Source organism: Balaenoptera physalus (genome assembly GCF_965194825.1).
Source record: "Balaenoptera physalus genome assembly, chromosome: 4".
Classification (NCBI taxonomy): Eukaryota; Metazoa; Chordata; class Mammalia; order Artiodactyla; family Balaenopteridae; genus Balaenoptera; species Balaenoptera physalus.
The window spans coordinates 142,464,949-142,481,133 of NC_138891.1; the positions used below are offsets into that span (position 1 = coordinate 142,464,949).

Sequence of the window (16,185 nt, forward strand, 5' to 3'; positions counted from 1 at the left end):
ACTCTGCTGTTTTAGCACAAAAATAACCATAGACAATACATAAATGAATGAAAGTGGCTGTGTTCCAACAAAACTTGATTTTCAAAAGGACCTGGCAGGCTGCCGGTAGCTGAAGATGCTACAGGCACTTGGGTGTCTAGATTAACTGAAGGCCAGCATCCCTCTGTTCGTAGGTATTGCAGGCTCTGTCCCTTGCTTTTCTCTCCCAGCACACTTAGAAAAAGCCACGGAGCCACATTTACAGAATCCACATTTGTAACAAGAAAATGTAACCTCTTTGCAAACTATTTGAGTTTGTCTTTTCCCACATTTTAAACCATACTTTTAACTATTATTCCATTGTTATTTTGACTTTCTCTTTCCTCAGTAAAAAAAAGATCTTACTTGGCAGGTCTTAGGATCTTGAGGCTTTACTTACAGGAAAATTAATGCTTAGCAGTGTTATTTTCTGGCACCTAAATATTCATTTCTGCAGTTAAATACAGATAAATGGGTCATGAGGCCTTTTTCTTTTTCCAGGTAAAACTTGAGATGCCAAGCAAATTCTATACTTCTGAAAGGAGCAGATCAGGCTAGTGTAGACAAATGAAATACTGGCAATCCCCAACCTGCTTCACGAAATCACGTCAACTTCCTTCTCCAGGAAGAACATTTTTCAAGAGGCGGTTTGCAAAAGTCACGGGATGAATTGTAGCCGTGTTTTCTCTTGGTTACCAGTTATGTCCTGAATCTGCTGTTGCACTCACTAACCACTCTTGATTCTGGGTCCTGTGTACACTGGAGATGTGACATAGGACAGGAGTGCAATTGGGAAGGGTCTCCTGGGCCAGGCTTACCCAGCTGGTCTTGGAACCCATTAGGAATGTGGGTCAGGCTGATGTGAGCATGTTACCTACTGGGGAATCCACCACGGAGCATGCACTCAGGTTGACTCCACAGGGGAAATCCCTGTGATTCTGGCGGGTGCGGCTGAGTTTTCTGTTCTAGATGGTACTTCTCTTCCTACTTGCCCTACTCTTCCTTGCTCATCTCCACTGAGGAAGCACGATCACACAGCTCCTAACAGGCTCTGACTGACACACTCTCACCTGCATAGCGCTCCAGCCTTGCCAGCCTCCACGAATCACCTGATGCTTCCGCATGGGCCCTTCTGCACATTACTCCCCACCATGTGGGTCCAACACCTGCAGACCTTGAAACATGCTGTCATTCCAGTGCGAAGGGGACCGGACCCTCTGAAGGGACACGGCCACCGAGACCTCCCTCGGTGCGTGCTCAGATGCCTGGGCCCTTGGAACCTGAGTGCTGATGTGACTTGACTTGGGCTGATAAAGCACAGGGTTATCTCTTTTGTCATGCGATAGAGATGGACTGCTCATTTCATAGCTGTGGATTTTCCCCCTTCTGTCTCCTCAGAAATCGCAGGTGCTCCAGTGTCTGAAATTTCTGGGCCTTTCTCAACAGAGGACATAGCCAGCAACTGCGTCCCTGCCCTGCCTTTGAATGAGCCCATTTTGTGGATCGTGTCCTATACTCTCATGAGCGTGTGTGGAATCATCCTTCTTATCTTAATTATCCTGCTGCTACTTCCGTTCCGGTGCCGGCATCTACCCCCAGATCCCGAGGTCGTCAATGATGAGTCCTCTCTCGTCCGGCATCGCTGGAAATGAAGAGAAAAGCCTAAACTCTAGCAACCTTGAACTCAAGGATTATGACAATTCAAGGGGCAGCAGGCAGGGGTTATAAGGCAAGGTTTCTTCCTGTGTCCATTAGTCTTAAGTCTCTGTTCTGCTCCCAGATGCCTTCCAGATTCACTGTATTTTGATTCTTGATTTTAAAGCTTCCTCCTACTCTCCTACTTCCAAGGAAAATGATAATAAAAGACACCTCATTCATAATCAAAACAGAGTGAATTGGGCTTCAGGCTTTATTAGCTGGTTATGCCAAACTATCTAGGTGTGCCACCCCCCCCACCCCCCTCCAAAAAAAAAAAAAAGAAAAGAAAACCAAGAGCCTTGCTTGTCTGGCTTGTTCTCTCCTCCCTCCTATCTCTGGAGAAATAAGTGCATATAGTTTATAATTCTTCTTAGCTAATGGGAAGCTTTTTGTATTCATCACATTTAAGGGTATTTTGTACCAGGCTCAGCCTGCGTCAACGTGGTACAAGAAGGCTCACGGTATGACAGCAGAAGAAGTCTGGGGCCTGATGGTATGACCATCCTGCCCCCTTCTGAGTTGGAAAAAGAGCAGCAGGCCCCTTTTCTGGGTCTCTCTGTGCTCTGAACGGGAGCTGGACTCTACTAGAGAGAGATGCTCACTCAAGTCTTCACCAGCCTCCTCTGAAGATGGAAGGCCTTCGAGTGGGAAGGAAACCTACTCTTTGTACTCAATACTTCCATAGTATTTTGGGTATAAAAGTAAAAACTACCTCTGTTGAGACTTTTTCCCAGGGTCCTGTGCCTGATGGGGGTGTAGGCAGCCTGGTTCCAGCCGCTGCCCTCACCTAAAGAATCCTCTTTCCAGCAGGCGAGACGTAACAGGTGCTGAACCACACGTCAACCTGGAGACGTTCTGTCACCAAGCTGGTTACCATCACATAAGCTTACTCTTACTTAAAATGAACAAACACTGTATTAAGAAGAAAAACAAGTTCTCTTTCACTAGCTTAGTTGTTTCTTTTTCCAGTTCTCCTCTGAAGGTAGGTTGCTGATTATTCTTTTGGGAAATAAGAGAAATGCCTAAATACCCATACTCCTGACCAGCTCTCCGAGGAAGGAAGGCACAAGACATGCAAAAGATGCTAGGGAATGTCTACTTTTTCCTGTGCTTTGGAACCACGTGCTTCTCTTTGCAGGACTCCCGAGGCTCGAGCACACCCATCTGAAACAGCTTAACCAAGTCCGTTAACAGTTGACCTACATGCGTCTTCCCTTTGGCGTGTTCAGTCTTTGGTGATGAGTTGGGTGTGCAGTGGTATCCTTATTTGGGGAAATCCACACTTGCTGTCATTTATTTGAGGGCTTTGGCAAAAGAAAAGCAGACGACTTTAACGTGATGTCATTAGAAGAAGGGTTTAAAGCCAACATCCCTTCTGTCACTGTGTGCCAAGTTCAGGGTTCCCTTTGCATTGCTATTGGGATGGGTTGGATATATACTACAACCCCACGGGAAGGGCTAACTGAAGTATCTCCTCTGGCTGGAGTGTTATGTGTGTTCAAAATAGGCTTCCTATGGATGTTTCAGCCACCTGCCTTGCACACTGTCTCCCCAGGTCACCTCCATATTGAGAAATAGGTGACCATGCCAAAGAGATGTGGAGCCACTTATACATGTCTTGGTGTCCTCACAGACTCTCCAGAAGCCACAAGAATCTGTGGGATTCTTGTGAAGAAGGTTTGAGTTGCGTCTTAGAAGATGGACCTTCTGTGTTCTTCAAGATTCATTCAGGCATGGCCGTGGTGGGAACGATGCCCTCTTGAAATGGGATGATAGGAGGTTCTGTTATCAGAATCTCATTATCATTTCCACTCTCAGCTAGTTGAGAGGTAATAGTTTCAAAATACATTTCAGAGATAGAAATCTCTGAAATTCCAATTCTCTTTTTGCCCTCTTGGCTTTTTCATGGGTTCCTATTCTGTGGGCCACTTTACCTAGATGTGAAGGCAACAACCCTAGACAGTGCCTTCCCCTTGGTGTGAAAAATCCAAACCCCTGAAATAAAAGGAGGGAATTGCAAGTATGACCCGGTTAGTTTTGCTACTTATTTCTTCACTCAGGCGTCTTCTGTTTCATTTTCCCGTGTTCTGTTTCCAAGCTGGGTACCGTTTCTCTAGCTGCAGACTCGCAGGCACTGTTCCCAGAACACTTGATAACAGCAAGTTAGATTTCAAGCTTGGGTATTTGAATGAAGTTTGCTATAATGCTCTGTATTTCCTATCAAATTTCTCTACCTTTTCATCTGAGATGTCATTGGATGTGACATTTTAATGGAAATGCTTAAATTACAAAAGCATAACTTAGCAACAAGAATGAAATAGACAATTGAAAGTAGGACATTCTCCTGGCATACCTTGCTGCTGAAAATTGGACTTTGAGTCAAAACCCTGTTACTGACACTCAACTCCTCCAGTTATGTAAATTGATACTTAGCTTGGCAGACCTTCAAGGAGGCTTGCTTTGAACAGGAAAGGGGGTAGCAATGCTTTGGGGGTGTCATTTTTACCTCACAGCACACTGTGGAAGGTTATGGAAGATGGTCCTCTCCTGAAAGACGAAAATTAGCATTAGGTTTTTGTCAAAATCTTGTCAACTCTCTGATGGGAAATGGATGCTTCTATATGAACAATGTTGTTGTTTTTTTTTTTGTTTAATAGGCTGATGCTTTATATTCTTGATAAGTTATTCAGAAGCCTGAAATGAAATCCTGTCTTCAGAAACTGAAACTGTTTATGAAAAATAGTAATGGATGGGGATTGATTCTATTTTTTTCCTCCGGAATTTAAAAGAACCACAAATGATTGGTGTCTGATCGCTATGGCATCTACCATGGTGGGCAATTTTGTATTTCTCATGAACCAGAAAACAAGTACTTGGCATTAAAGAAACAGATTCCTTGTGTGTGACAACGGGGAAGGTCTCCCTGAACGCAGTCCACTCCCAAACTTTTGTAAGGATTTTTTTTTTTAACCTGAGTCTGTGTAACACAGATGTTTAGGTCGGAGATAAATTGGGGGTCAATTACAGTTCAAAACTATGAAAGTAACTCACAGTAATGCAGCATTAACAACTTCACAGAGCTTTGGGTAGTAGATTTTGCAAAGCAGTTTTGATTTGGGGATTCTGTCATCTCCTTTAAGAGGAGAGGAAGGATTATTTCTTTATTTAATAGGTTCTCCTCTCAAATGGAAATTTGTTAAATCCCTCTTACCAAGTCCCCACCGGTGGAGTTGCCAGGCATGGTTCAGTTCCAAGTTCTGCCCTAGTGCCACTTGATGTCATTGGAAATAAATCACTGCCCAACAGCCTGTTCCATAAACAACAATAATTGAGTTTCATAGACTTTATCCTTATTAGTAGAAACCAAATAATTGAGTGGAATCCCAGTGCATTTTTCTCTTGCACAAACTTATTAGAATTTATTACAGAACTGTTCAGAGGGAAAACTTGCCAGTGAGTTTGGTTTTTTTTTTCTTTTTTAGGAAAAACAACTAAACACCATAAAATGTAAAATTATGGGTTTTGCCAAGAGGGATACTAGATTTCTAGTGCAAAGAAAGCTCCACACAACAGAAATTATTGTGTACATTTCTAGTGGGTTTTAAGAATTTCAGATTTGAACTTATGGCAGTTTACCAATTAAATAGCAAGATGGAAAAATACATTTTGAGAGTGGGGAGGGAAAAATAAAAATATAATCGAAAGTATGCTAACAAAATAAGCAGAATTAGCTCTTTTGGAAAAGTAGCTTCAATTCCAGGAATCCTCCGATTTCTTTTACCCTTAAAGCTGCTGAAGCAGTTGGAGATGTGATTTATTTCACACAGCCGCAAACCCCAAACTTCAAGAACATTCAAGCTGAAGTCGTGTGTCAGATGTCAGCACGGAAACAGTGAGAAAAGTTGGTCCCTTACACTTACACCAATCCAGGTGAAGATTGGGGCATCCAAGGAGCACAGAGTAGGTGATGGTTGGGACTGGGAAAATTCTAGAACCTGGGAAGGGTGGTGGGGTAAGAAGTCGTATCCCTTGGTCAGCAGATGACTGCAAAGGTCTGGACAAACTGAGAACAACACAGGATGTCGCAGGAAACTCATTTCCCTGAGTTTTTGGCACGGCCTACATTTTTTAGGAATTTCCCAAAGGAACCCCTCAGGATGCGTAATTTGTCAAAGAGAAACTTGCTTTGCAGCCATCACCTGTGTTCTAACAAAACTAGAGACACCTGAACTCCCAAGCAGGCCCCTGTCCTTAGGCTGTAGGTTCAAGGTTGTGCATTGGGAAGTTCATAGGGCAGGGTCAAGGGTCTGGAGCCAAAGGGAGGTTGGCAGAGTTTGGGGTCTGAGCATCTGGGGGGGCCTCCTGGCTGCAGCCACCCTGGTAGTTGCACTGAAAGCCAGAAAACTCAGACATGGCCGTGTCCACCCAGCCCTGCTGGCCAGCCCACTGACTCACAAAGAGTCCTGCAGCTTCTTGACCATACTCCTTCTGTGGGGACACCTGCTGTCAGGGACTCTTCCAGAAAGAAGGGCTTGAGGGCAGCAGAAGGCCCCCTTGGGGCACTGCTGTCCCCGCTGACAGCCTGGGCACCAGCATCCTCGAGTGCACGCCAGGCCTCATCAGAATCCGTGCAGCTCCGGGCTCCCTGGGAGACTTGGTGAGAATGCCTTCCCTGGGGCGGGGGGCGGGTGGAAACAGCCTGATGCCCCAGGTCAGCAGCCTTGTGAGATGTGGTCGTGAGAGCAAAGCCGGGCCTCTTGGTGATGCAGTGTGTATGCAAAACCTCTAGTTAGTAGGATCAAGTAGGAGTGTCACAAGGACAAGATGTGACCAATCAGTACAGTGTTTTCCCCCCTGTCTCTCAGCTTTCTCTGGGTTTCTTATAATCAGATATTGCATACAGATGTCAGTGTTTCTAAACTACATGGTACCGTGTGACCTCACAGCACACGTGCTCTTAAAGGGCACCCAGTACCTAAAGGCTGGCCAGAGGCACATGAAGGTTCCGGATAAACTCAGATGCAGCCCACAGCAAGAGTGACTCCACAGCACATGATCTTTGGTGCTCAACGGTGGCCTCCATGTGTCCCATAAAGCCTTCGGGTACTTGTTGGGACACCACTGGCAGAGTAGTGATTTTTGGATGTGTCCAGCTAGCATCTCAGGATACAGGAGAGGGTGTGATGGTAAAATATCTGTCTCACCTCTAGATATCGGCTGGTCAGGGCTTGCCAGTACCCTGGGAGCAGCAATGAGAAGTGGGCAGTTCTTTTTGCAGGTGGAGAGTTATTTGTAGAGGATCACCTGGGTAAAGTTTAAATTGCACGTAACACACAGGTGTACCCCACACATATCAGTCTGAATAGAATATTTTTTGCCAATGTAGATTTATAAATTATATAATTATAAATTATAGATTTATAAAATAGATTTTGAATACAAGCACAGCTGTCATACTAATGATATCACTAAAAGGAGATATGAGGTCTTAAAAATCTTTGAAACCTAGCCTAATTTGACACTGATGTTTTTCCATACAATTTCCTTCCTTTTGGTTGGAATAACTGTATTTTTATTCATGATGCACGCATGGATCAGAATCGCGTGAGAAGGCAAGTGTCTCCAAGAGGGCTTATTTTTTCTTCTTTTTTAAACGCTCCATGTGAGAGTAGTTGAAAGTTTCCTAATATAACTAAGGTTTCAGCTTGCTTCATTTCACCTGTTGAAATAAAATTTCACCTGCGCCTCACGCCCTGGTAGTCAGTGCTTCTGAGTGAAAGCTAAGAAAACCTTCAAAAATCATCTCTGTGAGATAAAAAAATAAGCAAAGCTAATTAAGGATTTATTCACTTATAATGAAAATCACGAAAAATAAACTTCCGTAACCCCAGTTTCTTTTACAGTTTTGTGTTCTTTGCTGCTAGTATTAACAACTTGGAATTGTTTTTTCTCATTTCCTAATTGTGGATGTAATGTTATACATTCTTATCAGTGAAGCTGGAAATGCTGTTTAGGCTTGGAATTAGCATAATGAGAGGGAAAAAGAATGAATGAGATTTACCATGTGCTAATATAAGATGAATTTTTGTAAATCTAGAATGATGTATTTCCTACTATATCTGTTAATTTGCACCATTAAATATACTTAAAATGTAAAATCCCTATGTTCAGTCACTTAAAGCAGCCACTCATTTTTTTCTCAAAAAGGGTGACTTTTCTGCACCAGCAGTGTTTCTCTTTTGGCTGAAGAGCTGCAAGCCTTGTATTCTAAAAGAAAGTCCTGAAAGCAGTGCTTTAGAAAATGTATTTATGTGTGTATCTCACATTTACATCCTTTAATACACAATGCTTAAGTGTAACCCATATTTCTGAAAATGCTTCAGGTTATTTTATATTTCCCTTTTGAAATTTTCCTCTATTTTTAGTATATCGTGTTGATTTAAATCAAAGTCGTGATAGGACCAGGAGCTGGACTACAGAGGTATTCATGCTGTCTGAGAAGATGCTATCTTAACTACTGACCAGTATCCAAATTGTTATGCACCTCAAAAGTGGAATTTTCTACAATAATCTTATTTTTCTACCTGTCTGTTCCAATTTGAGATATGTACCATTGAAAAGGAAATAAAAGAGTTTGGTTTGTTTGAATAAATAATACTTCCAACTTGTTGGGTTTGGGATTTTTTTTAATACTTGGGTCAAGTCACACTTCTGAAATTGCTGTCGGTGACGTGTCACGCTCTGCCTACCTCCCCTACTTTAATGTGGGTTCCTGGAAAGTATCCAAGAGAAAACCGAATGAAGGCAGGGGCCAAGTCCAACCGTTAAGGTATACAATAGGCTGGAAATGGGAGAAGAGAACCGTCCCGGGGAGGAGTGGAGAGAAACCGCCTATAGAAAAGCCCCCCCAATAAGCACATCTAAACAGTCTTCAGAATTTAACAAGGCTGTCAAACGGGGACTGAAAACGGCGGGATTGGGAATGCTCCGGACCCACTCCTACAATCACCCAGCAAGGAGATGGCATTCTCCAAATTCTACAGATGAGAAACCAGCTCCAAGTCACATGCCCAGGAAAACACAAGCAAAGGGTTTGTCCTGGGAGTGGACCCAGCTTTGTCCACCTCCAAAAGCAAAGCTTCCTCTGCACTACACTCTCGCGCCCAGGTGCCGTGCTAAATCACACCCTCCAGAAGCCTAAGGATCCAGCCGATGGGTCAGTCTCTAGAGAGGGGTGTGCGCCAACTCAGGCTAAGCAGAAATACTTTATGGAGACGGACATCATCCCTGAGCCGTGAACAACGCTTGAAAAGTACACTTCTTTCAGTGACTAGACACTTTTTGGTTGACAATACCCAGACAAGGGAAAAAAAAAAAAAGAGGGTCAGACCATTAGGAGGGGAAGCAATAGTTACTGGAGAAACAGAATAGGAGGTATAATTTCTAATAATAAAGGAGATTATTTGATTTCAGTTTTCACTTTTTTCTATGCTGGATTCCCAGGTTTATCAGTTTTGCGATGCATCAGCTGTGGGTGGCATTGCAGATGTGATTTTTCATGCTTGCCACTAGGTGGTGCCGTTGTGAAACTTTGCGGAATGACGTTTGTGCCTTTATTTTTTTCATCCTGTGTGGCTTCACAGACAACTTTTATCCACTGTGTCTGTAATTAAACTACATCCAGCAACTATCAAGAGTATCCACTCCTCCATTTTTCTCCAAAATAGACTCTGCCAAATATACTGGCCAGATGTGCAGTAAATCTTGGAGGCAGTCCCCAAATACGCATCTCCTGCCGTGGCGGGACCACTTGGCTGTGTCCCAGAGAAGTAAACCGAGTTAGGGAGATGCGGAAAAGTCCCCACGTGTGGTGGCAGAGTCCAGACTGGAAAAACCAGCTTGTCTGATTACCAGACCTATGATCTCAACCATTAAGCTACTGTTTTGGTAAGGTTAAAAATTGGAAATTGAAAGGAAAGTTATTTTTAAAAATTAAAAAGATGTATGCTAAGAAAAAAATGCTACCAAGGAAAATATTGGGGAAAATATTTGTCACAAAAAGAAGGAGAGAAGCTAACATTTATTGAACAGCAAATTCTGGCATCTTAGATGCATTATGACATTTCATCCTCAGAACTCCCCATCAGGTACACACTGTTACTACAAAATATTGTAGGCAGGGGGCCCAGAGATCACAGATTCAGAGAAATCAAAGGGTACAGAGAAAGGAAGGTCTCAACCCAGTGTGTCATCGTGGTAAATAAATAAAACTGAAAAGGTCCTTCACATGTAAAAATTGCATACAAATAATCTAAATATTCTGATGCTTTGAAATCTGGGTGCTTGCTGACCCTGGAGAGACGGAACTCCCAGGGTTGGCCAACTCCCAGAGAGAGCAAGCAACTCACCTGCAAGCAAACAACTCACCTGGGTGTGTGTCTTTCAAATACAGAGCAACCAATCCAGAGCCTGCATCCCTAAGATCTCTTTTACCCTTTATGGACTGTCACACTCTGGGCCACCATCCACTGCCCTAATCACCCCAGGGTCAGGTACCAGACGATTAAGGACAGCCCCCATGCCCCAGAGCCTGCTGAAATTATTCAGTCTGGGCAGTCCTAAACCTATTTACCCTGCCTTGCCCATTGCTTCCTGTGGAAACTACAATAAATGCTCGTGCTCTCTCCCCTCCTCCCCCTTCTGCATGCTCCCTTGGCCTGGTGCTTCCCCGAGTGGCCCACACAGGACGCTGTGCCTCCTGTCTCTAGGGATCTGTGAGTAAAACAAACTTCTTCCTTCATGACAGTCATTTCTGCTGCTATGTGTCTTACCTCATTAAAGCAAACCCAAGGTACCCTTAAGCACCAAAGAAAAAGAACATGAGAGCCCAGGAGAAAAACATGCAGAAGCTATGAACAAGAGCTGACAAATATGGTCAAGAAACCTGCAAGTGTCCAGTCTTAAGGATAAATGGTTAAGTAGCTAAAAATCAAATGAACAAAGTTTTCAATGACAAATAGCTGCCTAAGTGGTGAGCAATCTCCTCTTTTGCTGATAAGAAGTGTAACTTGGAAAAGTCATTTGAGAGAGCCCTAAAACATCCAAGTCATGGCTGAATCAGTACTTCTTTTAGAGATCTATTCTAAAGAAACAGAAATGTGGGCAGACAAGGAAATAGTGTAGAGCGAGAAAAGCAATTTGCTGAATAATATGCCAATACGGCATCCATTTTTGAAGAGAAATATATTAATGTGAATGTGAGGGTATAAACTATGAGTCTAGGGTGTATATGAAATTCACACTAACCTGTTACCCCAAGAAGTGGGGATCATGGATGGAAAGGGATGGCTTAGGGGTTTTTTAATTAACTTTTATTTTAATTAAAGTAACACATTTACATCATTATTAAAAATTCAGATAATCTCAAGAGAGGCTTATCACAAAAAAACAGTGGTCACCTGCCTCACCCCTACCCACCTTTAGATGCTGCTTGCAGAGGTAGCCTTCAGTCTTGTTTGCCCTGGTACTTAACTTCCATGTTTCTAAATGACGTATTCATGCTGTGTTTGCTACATGATCAGCCAACAGACTTGATTCTGTTGATTGAGTAAGTGCCAACCTGAGCATTTTCTAAATTCCTACATTCACTAGGGCCATTTATGCCCCCTTTCGGATTCTATGTGAGTATCTGCTTCCACACCTGTGCCCAGTGTTTTAGTTACTGTTGATGTGGTTTTAATACATAGGAGGAATAATATAATTAATTAATATTAAAATAGGATTAATATGTTATATCCTGCAGTTAGTCATCTCACATAATATTATCATATATTTAGTCTCCTAGATGTCCTTTAAAAATATTGGGTAATGTTTCTAAAGTCATCCTGTGGGGATCTGTTTTGGAATCATGCTAAATTTATGGATGAATTTAGGGAGAATCTACATTGTGCAAAACAGAGCCTTCGAATTCAATAGAATGGTGTAGTTCTATCTTTATCTGTCATCTATCACATCCCTCAGTAAAGTTTATTTCATGTAGATCCATGCCTATTTCTTGATAATTTAATTCCCAAGGGTTTTGAATTTTCTGTTGTCATTACGTGTGGGGTATTTTTTTTCTATAACTTTTTTAAATTGGTTATTGCTCATATATCTGAAAGTACCTATTTTTCTATGTCCTGTAATTGAACTTAGAAAACTAGGTTAATGTTAGTAAACTATTGTTTCTAACAAGTTTTTTTCCCTGCTTTTATTTTCTGGGAGTTTCCAAGAAGAAAATGATGTCATCTGCAAATGATGGTAATCTTATCTCCTTTGTAATATGTGCACCTTTTATTTTCTGTTCCTTTCTTGTTTTTTTAATGCCTATCATGGCATATAGCACACTGTTTAAGCCAGTTTTTCTAACTTGATTTTTAATAGGTTATACATTTGCAAAGTTCAAAAATCAAAAAACATGTGGTGAAAAATCTCCTTCCCACTACTGACCCCTCATCTATCTAGTTTCAACCCCTTCCCCCCACCCTCTGCCAAGGTGATCTGTTATGAGTTTGTCATGTAGACTTTCAATTTACCTTTAGGCACTGATTGGCATATATTCTTATTTCCCTCTTTTTTCCATAAAAAGGTAGCAAACTATATATGCTGGGCTGCTTTCTTTCAAAAGGAAGAAAAAATTCATGTAGTTTACCTTGGAGATCGCTCCATACATTGTTCCAGATGCATCATTCTCTGTTTAACCAGTGCCATGTTGACAACATCTGGGTTTCCCATCTTTGCTCCTACAAACGTTGCTGCAATGAATAACCTTATACAAACATCATTATATGTGCAGGTCCATCTGTAGTATTCATTTCCAGGAAGGGAACTGTGAATCAGAAGACACCTACATTTGTCATCCTTAAAAGCACTGTCCAATTGCCTTTCTAGGGATTGGTCCAGTTGACACTCCTACAAGTAATTGATGACTGAACCTTCTTCCCTGTTTTCTCGTCAGGAAGTTGAGTATTAAGCTTTCGAACGTTTGCCAAGCTAATAGGTGGAAAATGATATTTTAGTGAAGTTCTAATTTGCATATCTTTTATTATGAGCAACTTTAGACGTCTTCATATACGTAAGAGCCCATTGGAGTTCTTTTTTTATGAACTCGTCGAATCTCTTGCCCACTTTTCTGTTGGGCTGTTGGTCAATTTCTAGGGAATTCTATATATTGGTATACATGTTACAGGGTTCATATATGAAGGTCTCTTTGTACTAGCTCTCTGACCTCGGTAAATTACTTAACCTTTCCTGCTTGAATTTCCCAGTTGTGAAATGAGGTTAGTAATAATTCTCAGGGTAGGTGTACAGTTTAACTGAGCTGATCTTTTTAAGTGCTTAGTTCAATGCCTATCACATAAGAAGAACCGTATGTGATGATTAATTATTTTAAGGGGTATGATTATCAGTTGCAGTTTTTGTTTCCAGTTTGTCCTGTCCTCTGGCTTTGCTTATGTTGGTTTTGGGGTTTTCTTGTTTTTGTTTTTGCCTTTGAGAAAGGTGTATACACACACATATTCAAATTTACTAAACATTTTTTACTGAGTCTTCTGGATTTGAGTCTGTTAGAAAAGCCTACCGAACTCCAACTTTATAAAGAAACTTATAAACATGTTTTCTTCTAGTGTGTTTATGGCTTGTTTTTTTAAACATTTAATCTTTAATCCATTTGGAATATATGCTCGTGCAAGATGTGGGGTATGGTTTTTCTGTCGGATGGTTTACCCAGTTATGTCAACACTATCTATTAAATAGTTCATCATTTCCACTGGTTCAAAATGGCATCACATACTTAATTGTTGTGTGTATTTGGGTCTGTTTCTGAACTTTCTTCTTCCATTTATATTTCTTCTCCATTGATCTGTCCCATCACTTGCTGGAACTCTGCTGTTTCAGGTGTTAAAACTTTAAACCTTTAACAGTTTTAATAGTCATCATGGCTACTTCATTCACATTACCCTTCTTTTTCAAAGTTATTTTTTCATATCAACACTGGAATCAGCTTATATAGATGCCCCACCCCAAAATACACATTAGGATTTGGTGGGGATCACAAATAATTTATCTTAGGGAGAGTTGACACCTTTCTGATCTTGAGATAGCCTATCCAAGAAGAGGAAATGTGTTTCTATTTGTTAATTACATCTTTTTTGTTCCTTCAGAACATTTTTAAACTTCCTTGACATAGGTCTTGCCAATTTCTTATTAAATTTATTTCTAGGCATTTAATCTTTTTTGTTATTGCAAAAGAGATCTTTTCTCCCATTAAATCTTCTAACTGTTTGATTTTTTGTGAATATGAAACCTGATGGTTTCTGTGTATTAATTTTGTATCGTGCTATCTTCATGAATTCGTTTGAGCTTTCCAGGTGAGTATTTGGGGTTTGGCAGGTATACAATTAGTGATAGTATCATATCATTCTTTCCAATTTTACACCTCTATTTCCTTTCTCTTGTCTGACTACATTGTCCAGTACCTTTAGCAGAGAGCTAAATAGTAAAGCACATCCTTATTTTGTTCCCAATTTTAAAAACTGACACTAATGGCTGAGAAAGATACAGTTTATTATGTTGAGGAAGTATCTATCTCTGATGGTTAATTTTATGTGTCAGTGTTTCTATGAAGCTATTTTCAGGTGATATTAACATTTAAATCAGTGAATGCTGAGTAAAGCACATTACCCTCTGTAATGTGATTGGGCCCCATCCAATCAGTTGAAGGTCTTAAGAGAAAAAGACTGAGGTCCCTGGAGAAAGAGGGAACTCTGCCTCCAGACTGCCTTCGGACTTGAGCTGCAACATCAACTTTTCCCTGGGTCTCCAGCCTGCTGGCCTGCCCTGTAGATTTTGGACTTGCCAGCCTCTACAATCATGGGAGCCAATTCCTTAAATTAAATCTGTGTCCTGTTGGTTCTCTGAAGAACCCTGACTCACATACCATCTCTTCCTATTTTCTTGAGAACTTTATCATAAATCTTACAATTTTGTTAGGTGCCTTTTCATCATCTGTGGAGGATATCATGTCTTATCTCCTTAGATTTAACAACATTGTGAGTTATATTATGAGATTTCCTTATAGTAAACCATTTGTGCTTCTGGAATCATCTTTATTTGATCATGATGTATTATTGCTTTAACGTGCTTTTATATTCTGTTTGATCATATTTTACTTAGCATTTTCTAGCCATATTCACAAGTGTAGTGGGTCTGTAGTTTTCTTTTTCTGCAGTTTGTCAGGTGTTATTATCAATGCCGCATTCACTTCTTAAAAAGAAATTTGATGTTTACCCTTTTTCCTGTGCTCAGGAAGAGCTTTTGTACAGAAATGGAGTATCTGCTCTTTAAGAGTTTGGGAGAATTCTCTTAAGAAGTTCCCTGGGCATAGTGTTCTTTGAGGAGCTAGCACCTTGACAAGTTTCTCTGTCTTCTATGGAAATACTCTGTTTAGATTTTCTCTCTCTACTAAAATATTTTGATAAATTATATTTCTAATTATATTTCATATAAAATTATATAAAATTATCCACTATAATCCAAGTTTCCAAATTTTATTTAAAGCACCACAGTCTTATGATTCTTTTCCCCATTTCTCCTGTTTTTGTGGTTATTTTCCCCTTATTTCCTATTTTGTGTATTTGTGTTCTTTTGTAATATGTATCAGGTAGCTCATGCCCTATCCATTTTATTGTTTATTCTAAGGATTTATTTTTAAATAAGTTTTCATTGATTAGTTCTGCTGTTTACTGCTCTTATTTATTTCCACTTTTAGTTTTATTAATCTCTCCCTCTTAGTTTTTGATTGATAATTTGTTTTCATTCTGTTTCCTTGATATAAGCAGTTATGGCAATAAATATTCCTCTGAGTGCTGACTTAATTATATTTCAGACATTCTGACATATAGTGTTATTATCATTATTTTCTAAAAGCTCTATAATTTTTCGGTTTATTTCCTCTTTCACCAAAGGGAGTCAGAGAGATTTTTTTTTTGAAATTTTCCAGTGGAATTGGCTTTTTGCTTTCTAATAGTTTCCTCTTTGGTTGCTCTGTGATCAGTCAGTTTTACCTGTAACACGTCCAGCCTTTGGAACTGACTGAGATTTTCTTTGTGGCTTAATACAGGCCAGTTTCCATGTTCTATGGGTGCCCGAAAAGACGATGCTTTTTTTCCCTCCTGGCAAACAATTTGAACTACATCCATCAATTCTACTTTACTAGGCTATGTGGGTTTTCACATCTTTCCTTTTTAAGAGAAGGTGTTACGGGCTGAATTGTGGTCCCCTCTCCACCAAAATTCATATGTTGAAGTCCCAGCCCCCTGCACCTCAGAATGTACCCGTATTTGGACATAAGGCCTTTACGGAAGTGATTATAACAAGATGAGGCCCCTGGAAGGGCCCTGACCCAAAATGGCTGGCATCCTTACAAGAAGA

At 40.8% G+C, this 16,185-nt stretch overlaps 1 protein-coding gene across 3 annotated transcripts in view; it reads left to right on the forward strand.

The window, feature by feature from the left end:
- The window catches only part of BACE2 (beta-secretase 2), a 114,768-nt gene that overhangs the window by 83,263 nt on the left and 15,320 nt on the right, over positions 1–16,185 (forward strand). For 2 of the 3 annotated variants that reach the window (XM_082458821.1, XM_082458820.1), the window contains one exon: positions 1,417–8,383. The exons of the other annotated variant lie outside the window; for it this stretch is intronic. In XM_082458821.1, the coding sequence (XP_082314947.1) occupies positions 1,417–1,670 (254 nt within the window). In that variant the 3' untranslated portion in view covers positions 1,671–8,383. Of the gene's footprint in view, positions 1–1,416; positions 8,384–16,185 lie in introns of those variants that run through there. 3 annotated transcript variants of the gene reach the window in all.